Here is a 20,879-nt window from a genome sequence, read left to right as displayed (position 1 = left end):
ATACGGCTGATGTATTTAGAAAATGTATAACCGAAATTAGCTCTATAAAAGGTTTGGGCTTTAAAATTCCTCATCAACCTACAGTATAATCACTGTTTTACAGTGTTTAAAGATCATCATTTATATATTTTATGGTAATGGAATCTCCATTGCAGACATTGTGACTGATTTAAATGTTTTTTACATGTAGAAGAGAAACCTAACTACTTAAATATGAATTATGTTAAATCACCTTTATGTTTAATAACATTGCGTATTCTTCTTTCTCTTCCTGAAGAGGTTAAGCAAAGTTTTATAAAGGAAACCATATACGTATGTGCAAAGAACACAAGATGTGTTCTTCACATAGCCTGATAACTATGACTTGAGCGGTTACAGCTCTGACTCATAGCAATGTCCAAACTGTACACAGAGAAATTTAGGATGGCTGTCAAAATTGACAGTGTCCCTACTGAACTGTAACTACTGCACAAAGTTGAAATACCAGTAAAATATTACTCATGACTGTTCTTGAAGAAAATAAGTTCAAATTATAAAAGCTAACAGGGGTTCCATTGATCTATAAAGTTCTTACTATACATACAATCAAATACTCATTTAAGCCTTCTAAAAAGTTTCTACATCAGTGCTGGTCTTGGATGTTTAGTTCCTAGCAGTTCAGGATCTAAATATAAAAGTTGTTATGCATGTTATGCAAAACTGTCAGCATGTTTCAAACAAAAACTATCAAGCAATGACATGCTCATCTGATGTCAGTGTCACAGTGTCACTGTCAGTTTTTTTTTCCTATTTAAAAGGCTTTCAGTCACAGCACTGCGTTTCCTGTGGACAGCTAAATCCAGTGAGGTTGAATGAGCGGCTGATACCAGAATGTTCTTCACAGGCTGACAGAAAGCAACTACAGGTTACAGATACAATGGTTAGCAAATGAGATAGACAGAGGCAGTGGCAGGAGAGCAAAAATGGGCCCATCTGCCAAGGTTCTACAGTATAACCCACCAATACAGGGCTATTGGAGATGTTCAGAAATGATTGTGGAAATGTCAGTTTTTGGATAACCCCTTACCTGCAGGCCATTGGGGTAAACCTCATCCACGGTAGAGTCCACCAAGTCATCTTCTTCAAACGTGGTCCGTCTGTATGACGACATCTGTGAAGTCAAGTGCAGAAAAGATTCCCTTAGAGTCTCCATGCTGGAGCAGCCCAACTGTTTTTGTTTTGTGGGAATACTATCTTTACAATCTCCACCCTTTCAGAAAATATTATGAATTGCTTCCTGGTTTATATCCATCGGGAAACTTCTCCCATGTAGAATTCTCTGCAGATCCAAAGGAAGAGACCTTATAAAAGTATGTCCAACTCTTGCTTCCTATTGTCTTTAATACTTTTTTTCATGATAACCACCCAGCCCGTAGATCTGATCGTGTAAGCAACACTCTCCCAGGCAATCTGCAGTAATTCATCTTGACACACGCCTGCAAGATTATAAAACACTCCCTTTTTGCAGGGAAACAGTTCAGAATTGCAGGTTTCTCAAGATCCCGGTTGTCAAGAGTGTGGCTCTCTTTCTCTCACCAAAGGGTTCCACTCCCACACATACCTCTCACAGGACCAAGCCCACTGCTAAACACAGAAGGCATGTAACAAAAACAGGAAGAAGAAGTTACTTGAACAACTTAAGTGTATGTGCATTCCACAATGCGGCTTTCCAAATAACTGGGAGGAAACCTTGGGAACTTAAGCTCCACCTACAACATCTCTCCCCCTCTGACATTCCAGTTTAAGAGGCAGGGATCTCCTACAAAGCCACTCCCCAACCAACTCCTGGTTGTCTTGGGTACTGTCATCCGAGATGCCCGAGACAGGGCCCCCTGCTATGATCCCTCCCACATATGAGGCATTCGCCTCTGCTTCCGGGAGTCTTTTGTGGATTTCACACCTCTTCCACACCTCTGCAAGCAGCTGTGTTGACTGGCAATATACTCATTTCTGAAAACAAGCTGAAATTAACGCATTGCCTTATTAGAATTAGAAATGCCAAAATACACTCCTAAGCTTTCCAACTTTTAATAGTACAGACATTGCCAGAATTTAATTTCTCAGTCCTAAGTTAGCTACAATACTCCCAACAATGCCTGAAAAGTACTGTATACCTTGCACAGAAACCTACAGTATAAGAACAGATCTGAATTACACTTCAATAAATGTGTAACGTAACATACACAGGAAAATCCATTTTTGAAACAAGACTGTATGCTTGTTTATTTTTAAATTGTCTGTTTTGCATATAACTACTACCCTCTACAGAACTTTTTGATCAATTTTTTGGGAAACTACAAACGTTTTCAGACATTTTTAAATATTGTCCTTTCACACACAAGGTAGCAGTTTTTGTGTTGATAAAAGTATTTTTAATACAGATCTCCCCACCTAAAAGTTGACTCTTTGCAGCTGTATCAAGATTTTGTCCTATATTTTTATTTCCAACAATTTCATAATTAATAGATACAGCTCTTCATTCTGTTCTTTTCAAATTATACAACATCCCTTTAAAGGTACCACAAGTCAATCATTTTTCAGCTGAAAGTACTGAAAGACTGCTTGTTATGAAGCAAGGTGTTTTTTTCCTTAGAATCACAACTGCCAAGTGCTTGGCTTCACATACTGTACCTGTATTCTCAAGCAGTTTCCAGGTGATGCTGGAAACTTTCCCCTGCTCACATACACAGCACTGAATAATCTAGCTCAAGGTTACCTTACTAGTTTACTGCATACTGTAATACAGCCCAGCTGCTTAAAGGCCCTGTGAGAAGTACCACATCTGTGGATCTCTCAGCCCAATTCCATTAAGGAGGAGTCCAGTGAGTGGTATCCTTTTTAAAAACCCACTTGTAAGTCCTATTTTTAGCTTCCAATGTACTTAATTTCACCCTTGGCTTTTCAAACCAATTCACTGTGCTTTTTTATTTCTCTTTTTTTCACTTCTGTGTACATGTATTCAAATTACGTTACAGTATAATGTTTTGGATTAAGTGAAAATCATTTATGAATAAAATAATAAAAAAATAAAATTTTTTACTCGTACGAATCTTAGAGCCTATTTAACTTGCAATTAAGTCCTGCAGTTTCACAATTCATAGTATCTGAGAAATGATATTTTAGGGTTGTAGTTTTATTTACACTGGCAATTAAAAGACATCCAGACCCAGAAAGAGAATGCACTGTATGTAGCATACATGTTTGATTAACCCTATAAAATGCCTTGGATAAATACATTGGCTAAATATCTTCGATTATTACTGTTGCTAAAAAAAGTTTTATCCAATATTATGTCATGGAGGAACTGGAACCTACCCCGGCAAGCAACGGGCACAAGGCAGGATACACCCTGGACAGGAGTTCAAAGTGTGAAGACACAAACACACACACACTCTTGCCAGGGCCAATTAATCTACCAGTATGTCACTGGACTATGACAGGAAACTAGAGTCGCCTGAGGATACCCACGTGAACACATGCAAAAGGGAGAACATACAAAGTCCAGGCAGACTGAATAGCACCCCAAGTGGGCTACAAGGCTGCAATGCCAACTACTGTGTTGCCCCTTAACTTAGGATCTAGATAAGACTCAATGAATTCACTGTTGTTTAAAAGTTGGATAGCCAGTTGCAAACTAGCACAGAAATAGAGCCCTGTTAATAGGATAAAGTAAAAACGTTTAAAAGAAGAATGGATTGTTTCTTTGCTCCAGTAGTCAATAAACTGTCCTAAAAGAAAGTCAAGGTAAATTAACTTCACAGGCTATGTAGACCATAATTAAAACAATGTTTGTTCATTATTAACTATTTTGTAGAACAATGCCAAAGCAAGAGAAGGCCTGGACCTGAGAACCGTGACAAGAGAGCTGAATTAATTATTTGCAATTCAAAAGAACCCTAAAGCGAAAACAGCTGCCTCATCAAACAGTCAATATTCAGGCTCACACACACAAACCATTTGCCTAGAATAGAAAAGTATGTACGGCATCCAGTTAAAATGAGCCGCCCAATTCTCTTTTCCTTAAAAGTTAAATAATTCTTCGACCTCGCTTAATGACGCATCCACTTGGGTTTTAGTCGTGAATGGGATACAAAAAAATAAGTGGTCAAGTTACACCGAGCTGAACAGTAAATGGTTCTTGTGCAAATTATATCAGCTCTTTCCTATCACTATTGCATTATCTGTGCACAGAACAAGGGTTATCATCAACATTTGCCCTGCAGAAACACCTCTGTACTTAATTCTTTCTAAACAAACGTTTTCTAAAACATGCAGCCAAGCTCCTCATCTGAAACACTTAAAATTAAATCAGAAAAATCCAAATATTTCCCTTAAACCTGAGGATTCCAAAAACAGATATTGTATATAGCCTCAGCTATCCCATTTAATGAGTGTCTACTGTATATTCTCAGAACAAAAGGTGGTGTTTGGATTCCAGGCAATTGCTTTTTAGAGTTTAAAACAAGTGCCCAAATGCCAACCTGCTTTGGGGTTTTCCCCAACTTCCCTAACCTAAATAAAGAACTTACTGAGGTGGTTGAGTGGGGTTCAAGCCTGATCAATACCATCTTCCCTCAGGTTTCAGGTCTGTGGAGCTCCAGCCCTCCCACAGGCTCTTACTAATTCTCCAGCTCCTTACGGTCTCCCACGAGCTGTCACAGCTCAGAGCTGCACTGAACAATACAACAAGCAGCAGCAGCTATTAAGTGGACAACCAAACCTACGGATCTCTGGGCCTGACAAAAGCAACTTTAAACAGGCACCATAAGCACAGCCAGACTCTTAGACTGCAGCTGTCAGGGAAATGACAGCTTAAAGTCCTTCGTTTAAGAGTACGAAAAACTGTCAGTCTCATCTCTGCCTTTCCTAATTAAAATATGGCTTGATAGCTAACTAAGCAAGCCTTAATATGCCTGTAGTTCATCGCCTTGAGACCTCTACAGTTGTAACAAAACTGTTTGCTGTACAAGTTGCTAAACATCTTCATCCCAGTAGGAGGTCCACTGTCTGACATCACAACCCACGTGGTGTTACTCAGAAGGAACGTCTGTGGCACACCAAGGTCAGTAAATCCCAGGAGAATCTTCTTCCCAAACATTTTTGAGTTTACCACAGACATGCTCAGATCAGCAACATACAAAACTGCCATCTTATGACCAGATCCACCCTGGTTTCGGACAAGGCACTTCATCTGGAAAAAAGTGAATTTTCTAAACAAATTCCTGAAATGCATTTCCAACAATGCAATATTGGGAATCGCATTTGAATCTCCCAGAAAACCTGGGTTAATTACTTGTGCTTCAATAAATGTGAGGAACCATGTGCTGTTCTTGCAAAGAAAAATATATTCCCTAAGCCAGCATTAGTGCAAGTGCCAAGTGTTTTCTCTTAAGGTAAGATTACATTACCAGTCATGAGTTACTGAAATTTCAGGCATCATTTAGTTGGCTTAAACTCTCATACTGCTGGCTTAGCATGTTACGAAATGTACGAGTTGTACAGTTAGGTACAAATGAGTACACCACGCGGCTTTCTGTGGTTTTACTGCAGCAATCTTCCTAATATGAAAACACCACAGGCACACTGAAGGAAACTTTTACATGGTAACCAGAGAGCAGGAAATTCCTTTTAATTTGTCATTATCAAATACTATGTTAAACCCACCTAATTTGGGATTGCCAAATGTTTATAAGCTTGGTACAGCATGTAAAGACAAAGACCTATACACACACTATACACATTCTTCCCTTCTGAAACAGCAAATTTGCTTCACTTGACATTATCAATTGACAAGCACTGAGGGGCATCACACCTTAACAGAAAGTCAGCTCTGACCCCATCAGCATCGCTCATTCATGTCCGTGAAAGGTTTCAGGTGTGTAAGAGCTCCAGGTGCTACTGAGGACAGTGTACCCAGCTGAAACCTTCCTTTCCCCGGCAGCCCTCAGCAAACATTCCACTACCATAGTGTTGTATGGGTGTCATGGTCGCTGCTGCAGACGAGTGGTGGGGCAAACTAGTATCTACACGGTAGCCAGCCACCTGCCATTCATTGCCATACCATGGTAACTAATTCAGCAGAAGTCTTGCTCAACCTGGAGTCAATCATCCACCATGCCTGCCCCAGGTGGTTCAAACTATATAAACCGTGATCTGGCAGTGCTCAGGAACTTGCCCGTGAATAGAGAAGTGCTTGCCTCTTTGCCAAGCATGGTGCTGCCTGCTCTTGGATCTATGTTGCAAAAACATGTCGCTACGTTATCATGTCCAGCAGCACCACATTACAATGTGTAATTCTGTTCAAACTCAGCCCATGATATTGCCCAGGGTCTCCACTCCAGCTGAGCATCATCAGTGGGCGAGACCCTCAAAAGCCCACAAACATTTCTTCAGATTTCAACAAATACAGACATCACCAGAGGCAACTATTGGGTTCCCAAGTGGCTCAACTGGTAAAGGTCTTCACTCGGAATGCACATTAAGCTCCAAGACCCAGATGTCATAAATTAAAGTCTGGATCGTGTCACCAGAAGAATGCAAGTACAATCCTGGAGGTGGCAGAGTACTAAACTGGCAGGCTATGCAGCAGTCAACCAGGTGACTTCTGAGAAACAGCAACCCCCGCAACATCCCAGTTGAGTTCAGTGCTGATGGTAGTGATAGATGTGCCTTTTCAACCCTCCTAGAGGTCACTGTGGAGCCTGTAGCATGTCAAAAGAGGTCTTGATGGTTGGGGAGGTCTGGTGACCCTGTCTGCCTTTCCTCACTCTCCTTTTGGGTGTAGGAGAGACATTGCTGTGGGCCAATTTTTAAACAACTGCCATTTCAAGTCTTTTTTCTATCACATGTATATCAGAAGGACAGAGCACACAATACAAACGGAATTTTTCCTCAGGTTAGATTTAAATTAAACCACAATCAACCTCTATTTCCTATTGTAAGGAATAGAAACATGGGAGCACTGTTTCAGTTCATTAACCTAACATGTATACTCAAAAATGCCTGTGTCTGGGCATCGTTTCAAATGCATGTTTGGATTTGCCGTGTACGACACCAATGGATTTTTAAGGCTTAACATCCTTGGTACTGCATTCATGGATTCTTTTCAAAGATCTCAGATGTGTTGGCAGAAAAGACAACCGCATGATGGAAAACAAATTTTAAAATCCTAAAATCACTCTCCTTTGCTTCTCCAGATTAAAGTATGAACTGTCTAACGATTCCATTTTTAAAATGTGTGCTATGTGTACACATAGTTAAATGCATTTAATTTGTTCTTACCCCAAGATGATGTAACCAAAAGATACCTCTTTGGGTCATGATTCTACAGTACATTTTACAGGCAAGATAGTAAAACGCATCTCTACAACACTGTAGCTTTCTACTCTAATATTTTTTCTGCTATCTAATGTCTAACAACTCTGACCAGAAGTAGAATACTTTCACAAAGCCCCGTAACTGTCATGAGTAAAGGAAACAGGCAAAATTGTTGGCAGTAAAAAAAGTACATGCAGCATAAATAAGCACTGCAGTGTGTATATTCACTGATGCTTAAACGAAACAGACCCTGCTATTGTGTATTTTATAGGATTAAGTTTAATTCATTTCAGATTACTTATGACAAGCTGTTTATCTTCTGGGAAGTCTGCACATATCTCAGGTTTCACACTCTATAGAACACAGCCCTGGCAACAATACAATGATAGGAGACTTATCAAGCCATGTACCTTCTAGACCTCGTGTTATAAAGCTATTAAATTACAGCATCAATGTTAATGCGAATTCCTCTGATTTTACCAACTGTAACTGTTTTGTTTTGCTTTTGATAACAGCACCTTTAAAACTGAAGATTTTTGTAGAGCTCCACAGCATTATCCATGGAGAGGACATGGGGCATTATTGGAAACTGAGGTTTTGTCACACATACTCAACCTTGGGGGCGTGGTACAAAGAACTGGTAGTGTGGCTAGGAAAAAAAAGAGGTCTCAAAAGAGAATGTAAATCTCAAACAAGTAAGAGACACCCATTTTCACATGGAAGCCCCCATTTGACATGAACATATAAAATACAGCAGCATGTGTGGGAGGTGTCTGACTTCACTCTTCTCTGAGCACTAGTTTTCTGCTATGGTGACCTGTGAACAGCTGTGCTGGGCTGTTTCATTTTAAATCTTCATGTTTGTTTGTTTTAGTAAAAGGGTCACAGAATTAATTAGTGGAGATGGTATTCACAGCCAACGATATGTTGCCCAACTGATAAACTGATAACTGTTAAATTTTAATTTCATTTTGGCAGGCACTATAAAACAGTTTAAGCAGGATCACAAGATTAATAATTCACAGCTATACTCCACCTTCTCAATGCTGTACTTTAAACATGTTGTCAGGCAGTACCTTGCTTGAGATAAACTATTTCCAGGTGAGATTCTCTCATGTACATGTTCTCTGCTTATGGAAAACATTATTCTGTACATTCCGCTGACGATAACATGTAAAATCTACGCAAGGAAGGCTAATCTGCATATCTGAAACCTACCTCTGCCTTCCACTAGCATGACATCAGCCAAGAAAGGCATCTTCTCAGGAAAAACCCGTATACTTGGCTGGGAGCCCAACAGGGTACCAGTAACAGCCTGGGCTCCATTTATTCAAAACGGATGACTAAAACTGAAAGATGTAAATGAACGCATTGCGGCATGTGAAACTCAAATGTACAGTAAATTCACTGAAGTCAAACTATAGAAACAAACCTTCAACTCACGTTTGTGTAACAGTCTGCTTTCTAGCTGCCATTTAACCTTTATATCATATGGAGCCTTTAACTCACTCTCAAACAACATAGACAAACGGTCAGTGTAGATACTTGAGGGATGGGTAAGGGGCTGAGAGAGAAGTAGCACAAATGGTGCTTGTGGAAATGCTGGAAATACTCCTTCGATGCATCACTCTTATTTAGCCGAAATAAGGCTTTTCAGAGGCGACTGGTAGCTAAAATGCCAATGTTGACATTAGCCAAATTAAATAATGCCAACAATGAATAATAAGCTCAGTAAAATCAACAAAAAGCATGATGATGAATATACACACAACTTAGTAATTGTGGACACTCAAAAAGCAAACCTGGGTTTACAGACGTGGGAACTGAGCAGTCTCCAGGGTAAAAAAATAATAACTCCCTCCTTACCAGAAAGGCAGACTGAGCCTCTCTCCAGTCACCCAAGGAAAAATAACTTCAAACACACTAACAGAACCGTGGATCAATAAATAAAAGCAGAAGCTGGTGCTTCTAATTAAGACTTGCGTATCTTGCACAGACAAAGTGTGAAATCTTTCAGAGATGAAAACCTTTTTTCCCCCATCCTCCATCCTCATGTCTCCTACTGTTCACAACCACAGAACCTGAACCCTTGCTTTACTTTAGGTTCACACAGCAGAAAAGGAGAGATTGTAGAGGTTTTTCAGGCTGTATGCAACTGCTGGATTTTTCAAACCCTGTACAGTATATGAGCTAGTGGTAATATGCTGCCCTGGTTTGCTTCCTCTGTAGGATTCCACTTAATAACAATTAAAAGGAAAAAATGATAATTTTGCAGCAATGAATTACATAAAAGAAAACCACTGGAAGAGACTGAAAAACTTCTTTGTCATGGAATTAAGGGGAAACTTTAGGTAGACCAGCTTGTGCAGCCCAGAGTGGATTTTAGCCAGGACACAGGGATTACCATCCCTACTCATATGGAAAGTGGGGATAATTAACGACCAAGTATTCAGGACCTTGGTCGAACTTCTCTTTCAAAAGATGGCATCTATAGTACAGTGTCCTCAGTTGCTGAACAGGGTCATTAACTGAGAAATGCTTGTCCAGATGGAAGAGCACCACCTACTGGGGGGAGAAAGATTAAATTAATAGTGTCTTGCAAAGGTGCTGGGACACTGAAATCAAAACTTCTTTTGCTTTAAAGCAAACACTTTGTATTTGTGATCACAAATGTTATGTACAATATGCGTTGTTTGTATTCAACACTGAGGTCACATGACAATACGTTTTGGGACACATTAGAGTCAGCTCTTTGCTGCACATGCTTTTGAGACAATAACTGCATGAATTCTGAGGCCCATTCAACTCAAATGCTTTTGAGATTAAATCATTTAAGATGCTTTGCATTTTTGGCTGTTTTTCTGAAGTTCTGGTAGTTTTTATTTAGCATGGAAAACACATGTTGAAATAGAGATTTTCCTACCCTAAGATGTTTCACTTTTCTCTCCATATTTGTACTGGCTATATGCTTTAGGTTATTGTCAGGCTGTCCTCATCCATCTTGGTTATTCTGAGGCAACTCCAATCTGGCGTTTCTGTCTTAAGAAGAAGTTTACACTTTGCTGTGCAGCCTTTTAAATGCTGCTGTGTTGGTCTTCTGCAAACTGCAGATTTTTTATACATTCACTCTTGAACTCTGAACTGTCTTTAACTGCAGATGGGTTTCATAGCTGATTGGTAATTAATGTTTTCTTTAGTCTTCTGTACATTCCAAATTGTTGGTGTTGGTTTGTCCAGTTTCTGTGCTATGGTTTTGATTGACTTTTCTTTAAGCTTCAAAATTGCCAACTTTCCTTTATCAGACATTTCTGTGGTTTTCATCAGGACTTTTGACTACGCACTCCAAAACATGTAAGTCAAAGCAAGACAGGCTGATCACAGACCTTGAATACAGTAAATGTCTAGTTTCCTAACACCAAAGCCCTGACACCTCAGCCAACTGCCCCAATATTTTTGTTCTTGCTGTCCCCTCCTTGCTGTTCTGGTTCCAACTAAATTCATACTGTACATGCTGTGTTGTCAACAGATAATAAAGATAAGAGATAAAATGCACTATACTATCCAAAATTATTTTTTAATTTTTTTAAACATGTGCATACCATATGGGAAAAGTACAGCAGTAGTTTTTAGATTTTTTCTGATCGATTACCAAGGACTGGTTAGATAAATATGGTCTGGGAGCAAGAGAAAGAACAGATTTGGGTATGCTGATATATTCCCACATACAAGTTCCTCCTTTATTTGAAGTTACAAGCTTTTAACTTTGTAACCACAAGTACTCTTATCTGGCAGAACAGTGTCTTCCTTTTAGCTTTTTCCACATTAAAACAATGCAGATTATTTCCTCTCACGCAATTAGAATAAAGTTATCTGACCATTTCAGACAAGATTTTGTCAGGTTGAACTGAGTAGCCACGCTAACAGAAAAAAAAACCTGCAAGATATCATTTTCCCCATGAAAGCTACTTGCTGTATAGAATCCTTATAAAAGCAGCCATTTCCTAGTGGCAGACTTGCATTTTTTAAATTTGTCACCGATATAATTGAAACAGCAGGCTGTTCTGGAGTAGCAAAGGTTAAAGGATGGAAGCACAGTCCTCCAGACTGGAGCTTTGAGTCACATCACATACCTCTGTAACATGTCCAGGGACCTTCACTGTCCAGGGACCTGCAAGCTGTGAATAGAGGTCATTTGTGTCCAGAAATGACATTCTAACCGTTTCTCAGATAGACAAGCTTTCATGGAAATGTAAAAATCCAAATGGTGAGATCAAACAGATGACTTATTTCATATGGAATAACACTACAGCAAAAGGGCACAACTGCCAGCTGTTATAGAATCTAGAACAAAGCACAACTCATTGTTTCTCATTAGCACAGACCACATGAGCCTTTTGAACATGGCCAATCCAAATACTGTGTACAAAGGGAAACTGGGGAGCTGGGGATCAATAGCCCTAGATGTTATTATCAGGTAAATAGTACCAGAATGTTCCAGGTAGGTATTCTAAACCAGGGAATAAAAAGTGGAAAGCATGACCCAATCACAAGAAAAAACATTAGATTGAGAAACATTCTTTTCCAAATTGATCAGATCTCATGTAAGCAGACACTATTAAATGTTTTAAAGGATACAAACTGTAACAAGTATTTTCCAGATTTTGAGGTCTTCTGGACAACTCAGCAGTATCCCAGAGCACTGAATTTCTGATGACAGTTCTCGTTCCTATTCTTTCTGTTTCTGTTGGCTCTCATGTATAACAGCAATGTTGCGTAAATTCTTCAGTATAAAACCACCCAGCTGTACGGGTGTTTAAGCCGAGAATGAAAGTACTTGATCACAGCCGCAACAGGGCAAGATGTTCACCTAACTAGTGAACCTTCCCTCACTACTCAAGAGCTCGTTGACCACTTCAACAGGATAGGCAAAAAGGGAAAGGAATGAAGGAAAAAAAGAAAAGCTAAGCCTGGAAAATAAGGACCACAAATATCACTTTAGACAATCTGCTTCATAGGCTTTTCTCAAGTTTACTAGTAGGTTTCAGACTTCCGAAAACAAAAGGCAGAGTCAGACAGACACATTTGATTAATGTTTCGTTTTTCATTCAGTATTGTGTCCTTCTCAGAGTGTTAACAGCTTTTCCTGCCTGTGACTCATTAGGTAAGGGCTCAGTGTCTCATGTGCTACAAAATCTGATAGAGATTTGTTTTTTTACAGAAGTTAAAACAGACTCATTAACGTTTTTTAGAACACTACTGTGAAGACGACATTCCAGAAACCCCTCTTCACCCTACATACTTCCTCCAATAAATGCTTGAGAGACCAATAGGGATTCATCTCACAGGACCTTTCCAGAGATTGTGGAGGTTTTATCCTACTTATTTTTGGGCCTAGATGTTGATTTAGTAACTTCCAAGTTTTTAAATGGCTGACCAAAACAAATCCACCCACTTTACTTGTCCAAAAGAAGCACTCCCTTGACTCCAGGCATCCCCACCCTCACTGCAACACGCAACGATATGCAATATGTGATGAAGGCACAGATCCCTCACCATAAACACTAGGAATGTACTGTACTGTGACACACAGTAATGTTATCCTCATAACAGTAGATTCAGCTAATTATGTTATTATGACACAAATGGAAATGTTTTTAAAGGCTATCTAGCTAGGAAAATGAGAGCACCAGATTTTCTATCTCAGTTTCACATGATTAAAGTATGATAACACCAATACTGGGATACTCTGGGTCAGATTGCACTAACTTTAATTATTGGTTTCTGTGGTTGGTGTTGGTTACTGGCAACCAATGTAACCACAGGATTCCAGGCCTATGTACAGTAGGGCAACTCTTTGGGGAAACCTGACACTATATTAATAAATAAGCAGTTCTGTGTTGCTCGAAGATCTAAAAAAAAAATCTTAAATGAACCCAACGAAGTAATTTATTCCAGGTACTTAGTATCAGTGGAAGTGAGAGCACAGCCGTAGTTAGAGCCCTGTACTGTTAAAGTGGAGGTTGTGTGTTCACATTGCTACTGTATGGTACTCTCCAGCAAGTTACTCTGCTCTGATTACCCCAGTTCTCCATGCTGTATAAATGGGTGACTAGTGTCCTCTCCAGGAGTAAGCTGCATACTCTCAAGTCTGCTTGACACTATGGAAACTGCGATGAGCTCTGCGCTGAGGAGCCACTAGGTCATCAGTTCAAACTGTTTGCATTAGCATCTTATGATACAAGAGTAGCTTGGGTAAAATAATGTGTTGTCTCCTTTAGCCTAGCTATTTTCCTGCATTATGGCATGTTCAACCAGCAAAGAAAACATTTTCAGTTGCTTACAGTTACATTAATTACCACAAAGTATCTTGCAGCCCTTCTACACACTTCTCACTAGCACTGTGAGAATCAGACTTGGGAAATCAGTATAGTTTCAATCTCATCTTCCTTTTTCCCCCCAACTTCCTTTTAAGAAACCACCCAGATAAGGATGCTGCTAAAATAACCACCTCAAATCCAGCGTCATCTTAACCTTTTTCTAAACCACACTGCCCGGGAAAGATGGTTCTTGTTAAAATCCACCACACAAGCAAGGAAAGGAGAACACTTCCTCCTACTGTATATCCTCCTCCTCACTTCCCATGTTTTATGGCAGTTAAACGGAACTCCATAAAATGGCTGAATTAAAAAATAATAATTTATAGAAAAGAAGTAAAGAAGACGCACAAAAAAATAGATAAGCATTTGATACCTGTCAGAGAAGCAAGCTTTTTTAGATCAAAATTACTATTAATTATTAATATTGGTAATATTTACATTCATAATAATAATGGTATTCATAAAGTGCTCCACACACATAATCCACCAGCGATAACACCACTGAGAACAGATCTGTATTTTTATAAAGAAGAACAAAAAGAAAACATTACACCACATTATAGACATTTTCTTATAGTAAGTAGTCTACTACCCATTACAGATCTGGAATTATGTGACATCCACTGCAACAACTTGACCTTAACCTCACTGCATTTTTATTTCATATCTAAGGAACTTAAAACATTTTGACTTTTAAGCCCTGGGGCTGAACTGAAAACAGATAACTACAAGGTGACAAATCAGAGGATAAAGCTGGTAATCATTCTGATAGTTCCTAAAATTGCTCTATATGAATCACCTTAATCATTTGGTAAGTCCAGTGCTGTATTACATCATAATATAATACTATAACCCTTTGGATTTCATTAAACCTCTATGAAGAAATGTGTAATTTCAGTCTATGACAACAGGTGAAGTCAACTTTTTTAACATTATCTCTGCAAAATGCCCACTTTTCTATTATTATCCTGCCAAACAGGAAGAATGACTCAATAAGCCCAATTTAACTTTATTTTTCATGTTTCATAAAATAACAATGTTTGACCCACATGATCGTTATATGGCAACATCTGCTTAAAACGTCTGTGGTCAAATTTGTCATTTATTTTCCTGAAATGCAGTAATTACAGACAATCTCCAAACGCCATCACCCCCTTAGTTTATTTTTCTTTGGGTTCCCTGTCCTCATTACTTACGTTTGGATGAGGGAATCAGTGTGTTTTTAGAAGCTGTTTTGTTTACAGCATGCTCTGTAAGGCTCTGAATTCATCTCAGACCCCATCGGGGAAACAGCCTGAAGCAAAGGGATAATCACAAAAATCTAGAGAGCCAAACACAGGACAGAGCTCATTTCCCAAGGATCATGTATTTTTTAATAATCATACGGCCATCTATAATTTAACGATTCTGAGAATAGTTCAGGAAAATCAATCACTTCCCATACTGCCAATATACAGTATACACAAAAACCAAAGTGTGCATTATTGCCACTTAAAGGAAGGCTGAAGACTAAAAACAGACCCAAAATGTATTTTTGATGGGAATATCTTGACTTCACAACCATAGGACTAGATGCTTCAGATAATAATGTTGGCTCTGCGTGAACACAAAACTATTTTTTCCAAGCAGCGCAACCTGGAAGGAGTCCAAGAACTTTAAGGTCCTGAGTGGAAACAAGCATAAAAAAAGTTCTACGTTTATTCTTTCGTAAAAAAAAAACTAGCCCACACCATAAAGCAAAGACAGGATGTAGAACAGAATGCAACAACTCTGACAGGTTTCTGATCTGTACTGTACAGTACCTGCTAGCACAATGCCATCCCCCCCTCATAACTCCTGGCTTTTAAGCACTGAAGCTCTAACTTCATAAAGATATTGCACGGGCCTGATCCTATCAAGAGTCTTGTGCTTTTTCACACGCATCACGTTTGTCAGCACGTAAAGACAGCAAACGCGTTTAGCTCCGACATTAAAATAATAGGCTGGGTCAGGGCTAGCAATATACCTGCTGTGTGGAAGAAATTAGAGAGAAAAAGATTGCAGCGTGCATGCAAACCAAGAGCAAGGTTCGTTGTGAACAGCCTTGCAGGACAGCTCATTTACCACATGCACTGAATTATCGTTTTCAGAAATGCATTTCTCCAGCTGTACAAGACGGCAGTTGCAATTTATAAACGCGCTGTCTGGGAATTGTAAAACCCCACTCTTCCGGCTGCAAAACTGTGGCCAAAAAAGGTTTTGCTAACGCAATACTGAGGGAGTGAAAGAGGTCTCTGTGGCTGCCCCGGGTTTAGGGACTGCATGCAGAACCCAGGTGAGGCGAGGAACAGTAACCAAGATCACTGAGTAATCATCACGGAAATGACCTGTAATGGCTTCACTTCCCACCACTGAAACCCTTAATGATAATATACAACAGGAGCATGACAAAATAACATTATACAAGTAATGCTAGTTGCAACCAAGCTCATTCTAAATTGGGAAATATTGCACAAGTTAGTTCTTCAATAATAAGCAGAAGCAAAGCTGTTAGCTAGTTCAGGGCTGCAGAAACACCTTCAACCACAGGTGGCTAACAGCAGCTCTCTCTCCCTCAAAGCAAACAATTACTGCTGTTATGGGCCACACACCCCCACCCCCAGAGAGTATACAGGCTGTAATGCCACTGATTCTAAACTGTCCCTCATTTGCTCTTTAATAATGAATAACCACAATGCTAACAGAACAGACATATCTCAGACTTCAGCAGTCTGGTTAAATGTGCCATAAATGTGCATGAACTAGGATAAGCCTAATCCACCATACAATTCTCCCACAGAAATTATGTAGACATTTCATGTCAAGTCCAATGAAGCATTGTTTTTTACTACTAATTAGTTAATCGCAATAATGTAGTGGAATACAATCCAGTAACAGTACAGCTTAGTCTAAAGATAAAGGACAAGGCTAAGGAGATTACAACCATTTGGGAAAGATGCAGAGAAACAGAAAGGTAACAAGGCTGACGAAAGACATGCCTTTGCGAAAGAACTACCCAGCCTGAACTTGCAAATTAAATATATACATTTTTTAATCAGAGGACATTAGCGCAACAAACATGTTTACAACTCAGTCTTTTCCTTTAAACCTAAGAAAACGTTTTGTACTGTGTATATCACTAATATCGGCTATAATAAAGCAGTAAACAATACTCATGCCTAGGATTCTCTTACCTTAAAAGACCTAAAAAACGTTTACTACCTTCATATATTCACAGCAATGCAACCATTAAGGTTCTTCATTAATTTATCTTTTCATTACAAAAAAAAATCATATATAAAGAGAGAAATTTTAAATTAGTTAACATCATTTTATACATCTTCCTGATGCACTGAATGATGCCTGTCAGGTCCAGAATGGGCCAACCTTTTTTAGGGTATTCAGCTGCATTGCTGTGAAGTTGATAAATTGGTCAAATTACTGGTCCATAATTAGGTTAATTATGTCACTAAGAACCAATTTGGTATTCAAATCTGCAGTCACACAGCTCAGTGCACAAATATGACATTTTGACATAAAGAGATGTGGTCTTTACTTTTGTGCATAGCCAAAACCATTCCAACACCACTGACTTTATATTGTTGACAAGCACCCACCCCTCATATTAAAACTAAACCAGAATAAGATTGTAGTAAACCATAAAAGAAGAAACTCTTTTGTTACAGGCTAAAACGTCATACAAGTTTTTTTTTTTTTTGGATGAGTTAAGAATTAATGTGACCAGTTGTCACTGAGAATTTCCTCGCAGAATACATGCCGCGAGTAAAAGCACATTGAGAATCACAAACATGTCATATCCGAAGTTGACAAAATCGATTTCAGTACCGTACTCGGAAATCCGAGTACGATGTCATTGAAAATGGTACTTACGGTAATGCGAATGCAGAACTGTGATATTTATCAGTTATTAACAAGGTTCTTGGAATTGTGGATAGATGTGATCTGAACGAGCCAGGTATCCCATCTCGTAATAACTTGACTGGAACAGAGCTACTGTATACAAACACCCTTTTACTGGCAACAATTTAAAAAGCGTGCCTTTGTTAAAGGCTGTGTTGCAATAGGCAATGCTATCACTGAAGCGCCAGATGCAACAACTGCCTCTCTTCATTTAGCTTGTTTCAGCCTGTAGTTTTCTCGCAAAAACCACACCGCAGCAACTTTCATTTTCGGAAAAGCATGCTCAGGTAATCTTTTATCATGTATTCAATTATTAATACCATTACTCGCCTTTTATTGCTTGTTGGCTGAAAACTGACGAGTTATTAACGCCGTTATTAAACCCAAAAATAAACTTTTATTAGGCTACCCTAATATTGTTTTTTATCTACAAAGGATCACCTGGGGAAAAAGAAAGCTCTAATGTACGGGACTTGTTAACATTATTCACAACACACTATAGTCTGGTAACAAAAAAGGCGAAATGTAGCTTACCATTATTCAATATTGTTTTTTTTCCCGTACACCTTTTGCCCCTTCCCTGACAGTTTCGGTTCCCAAAGCACAGCAAACCGTTTATACCCGCAGCGTACTTCTCACTTAAAAGCCAGGCTGAACTCCAGCGAGCACCTTCGCAATTTTGTCTCGGAGCTCTCGCAACTCTTAATGGACACATGGCTGAATCAATAACCTGCCGGAAGAGGACGGTCTAGAAAAGTCCTCGAGTACTACAGGCTAGTTAGGAGAGCTGGGAGGGCCTTTGCTTTTGACATTAACTGTTTAAATGTCAAAAGAGCAATTGAGCAAACTTGTGCTAGCACTGTCAAGCTTTCCCCTGAATTTCTGGGTGGAAAAGATCGCTCCACGAAGTTTGTTCGGCTGAACGTCAAACTCAATACAAGGAGGAGAAAATACACACATTTTTGCATATTTTCTACACGAAATCGTGCGTGCGTTCGGGGTTTATCGATTTCCTGTTGAAACTGAAACTTACGACAGAGATGGTGCGGTAATAAAGAAAAATGATATACTAAAAGCTAAACTATCTCTGACGCCTATGCTGTGCATTTAAAAAAACATTTATATTATTAGGGATACGGAAAACGGAGAATGGGTTTGAATAATAAATCATGCATTTGTATGATGGCAAAAATCACATTTTAAGGTCTGCATTAATGAGTCTAAAATATGAGCGGATTGGTCTTCATTACTTTATTTCACGGTTGAATTAAAGAACCTAATTACCGATGCTCACAGTAATTAGCAGAGGCGTCTTTGCAAAGCTGATTAATTAACATGCTGACCAGCATTCTTTATCAGCTGCAGGGGACTCGGAACATTTCATTTCTGGTTTTGTCATTGTATAAATGAGATCAAAATATTTCACATCAGATCATTTAGTCCTATAATTACGAACACACAATTTTACGGGACGATTTGATATAGTGTTACTTTTTTTAAAAGCATAATGGGTAATGTGTACTGTAAAAATACAATGTTTCGTCTACTGGTTATTAAAAATGCTTTTTTAAAAAAAACAAAACGGACGTTTTTAGATGCAAATGTCTCATCTAGATTAGCTTAGATCTAGACAAGACTAAGTTCACTCTGAACATACTGTAGGAGAACGTACGTTAAGGCTTGAGTTTCCTGAACAGATGTACAACGATATTGTTGGCTGGCTCCAAATTTCTTAATGCACAATGTAGTTGACAACTGTATTTTTAAAAGTTCGTGGAATTTAGCACGATACGAATAAACTGGTGTTCGAGGGTGAATGAGGTTTAGAAGCTTGCAATTAAACAACAATTAAGATATTTTTAAAATACAATGGCGAGTACCATTGGTTCAAAATACTTGTAGAGGGGCCTTCGTTTCGGTTAATCCCTTGGTTGCAAGGCCACAAGGTTAGCCACTTTGTATATTTTTTGTTAGGGTTGGTGAGGGAGGCGAAGATCAGCGAGCTGCGAGCTTTACAAGAGGTTAAATATCAGCCACTCGAATTCTTTGTAGATTTCAAGGAAAGATGATACCTGGTAAAGTGATACCTGGTAAATAGTGTTTACAGTGAACACTATTTCAAAGCTTTTAACAGTATTCATGGTATAAGTAGCCATCGTGACAGCACAGAAATGGATAAATATCAGATGTTTACACTATTAAAATAATGGCGAATTTCTTTTTAATAAGTATTCCATAATGCAGCTTTTGTCTGAATTGAATTGTTTGGACCAATTAATGGTTAGCGCCAGATGCATTCATACCCTTGACACGATGTCATTTAAAATGGGTTTTAATCAAAGAAATAGAAGCCCACACTCAATATTGGTTTCACAAATAAGTGACAATATGTAATGTCGGTACTGGATATTGCTAAACTAAAACTGTTCAAATTAATTAAATGTTGTTGTAAACAACAGATTCGAAATCATTCATATCCCAGCAGGCAGTATTGTTTCATCCTTCTCTGGCTTTAATACCTTAGAGAGGTCACTTCCTCTATGTGTTCAATAGCTTAAAAACTATTTTTCTGATTTTTTTCTTTCTTGCAGCAGAACCAGCTCCTTCAGATCACATCAAGATTTAAGATTTAAAGAAGATCAAGAGTACATTTGGAGCCAACAGTACCTCTTTGGGACACTTGATGTTCAGATTTAAAATATACATTTCACCATTTTATGTCCAACTTAGTCCAAAGCGGTTAAGTGATTTAAGAAAAAAATCTTCTTTGATTTTAGTCCAAATAGGCTTATAAGATTAAAACACAGATTACCATAATGCTACTATTTCCAACAAAGAAAATAAATCAGCATATTAAATAGGATCAGGCGCTTAATGAGATTTAAAATACAGTGTGATGTTGTACTGTAGTAGCTGCTGTTGTCAAAGACAGAAAGGTTTTAATTCTGTAGCTACAGTAATGACAGCTTTTGTTTTGTTTTATGTTCTTGTCTACAGGATCTTTCTCTGCAGTTCCTTTGTTATACAAAACAACTTCACTTTTCCAAACCACAGCTATATGCTCTTGAAATATTGAAACACGTAGCTCATTCTTCATATCTGAGACTTTGCACACACTGCCAGGAAAAATGACATTTTGGTATGAGAAATTTAAACGATCTTTCACCCTGCCCAACTGCAGATATGTTAATTTTATTATCATTATGA

At 38.7% G+C, this 20,879-nt stretch overlaps 1 protein-coding gene across 2 annotated transcripts in view; it reads right to left on the bottom strand.

The window, feature by feature from the left end:
• The window catches only part of ece1 (endothelin converting enzyme 1), a 46,702-nt gene extending 28,333 nt beyond the window's left edge, over nucleotides 1-18,369 (bottom strand). The window contains exons 1-2 of one of the 2 annotated variants that reach the window (XM_088938155.1): nucleotides 18,207-18,369; nucleotides 1,067-1,150 (exon numbers count right to left, since the gene is read on the bottom strand). In XM_088938155.1, coding sequence (XP_088794281.1) covers nucleotides 1,067-1,150; nucleotides 18,207-18,209 — 87 coding nt within the window. In that variant the 5' untranslated portion in view covers nucleotides 18,210-18,369. Of the gene's footprint in view, nucleotides 1-1,066; nucleotides 1,643-18,206 lie in introns of those variants that run through there. The other variant, XM_088938154.1, reaches the window with a different exon arrangement.
• Between the last annotated feature and the right edge of the window lie 2,510 nt (nucleotides 18,370-20,879).

The sequence above is a fragment of the Atractosteus spatula genome, chromosome 20 (genome assembly GCF_055471065.1).
Source record: "Atractosteus spatula isolate fAtrSpa1 chromosome 20, fAtrSpa1.hap1, whole genome shotgun sequence".
NCBI lineage: Eukaryota > Metazoa > Chordata > Actinopteri > Semionotiformes > Lepisosteidae > Atractosteus > Atractosteus spatula.
Note: the sequence above shows the minus strand (reverse complement) of the source record. Positions and strands in the feature narration are given on the sequence as shown.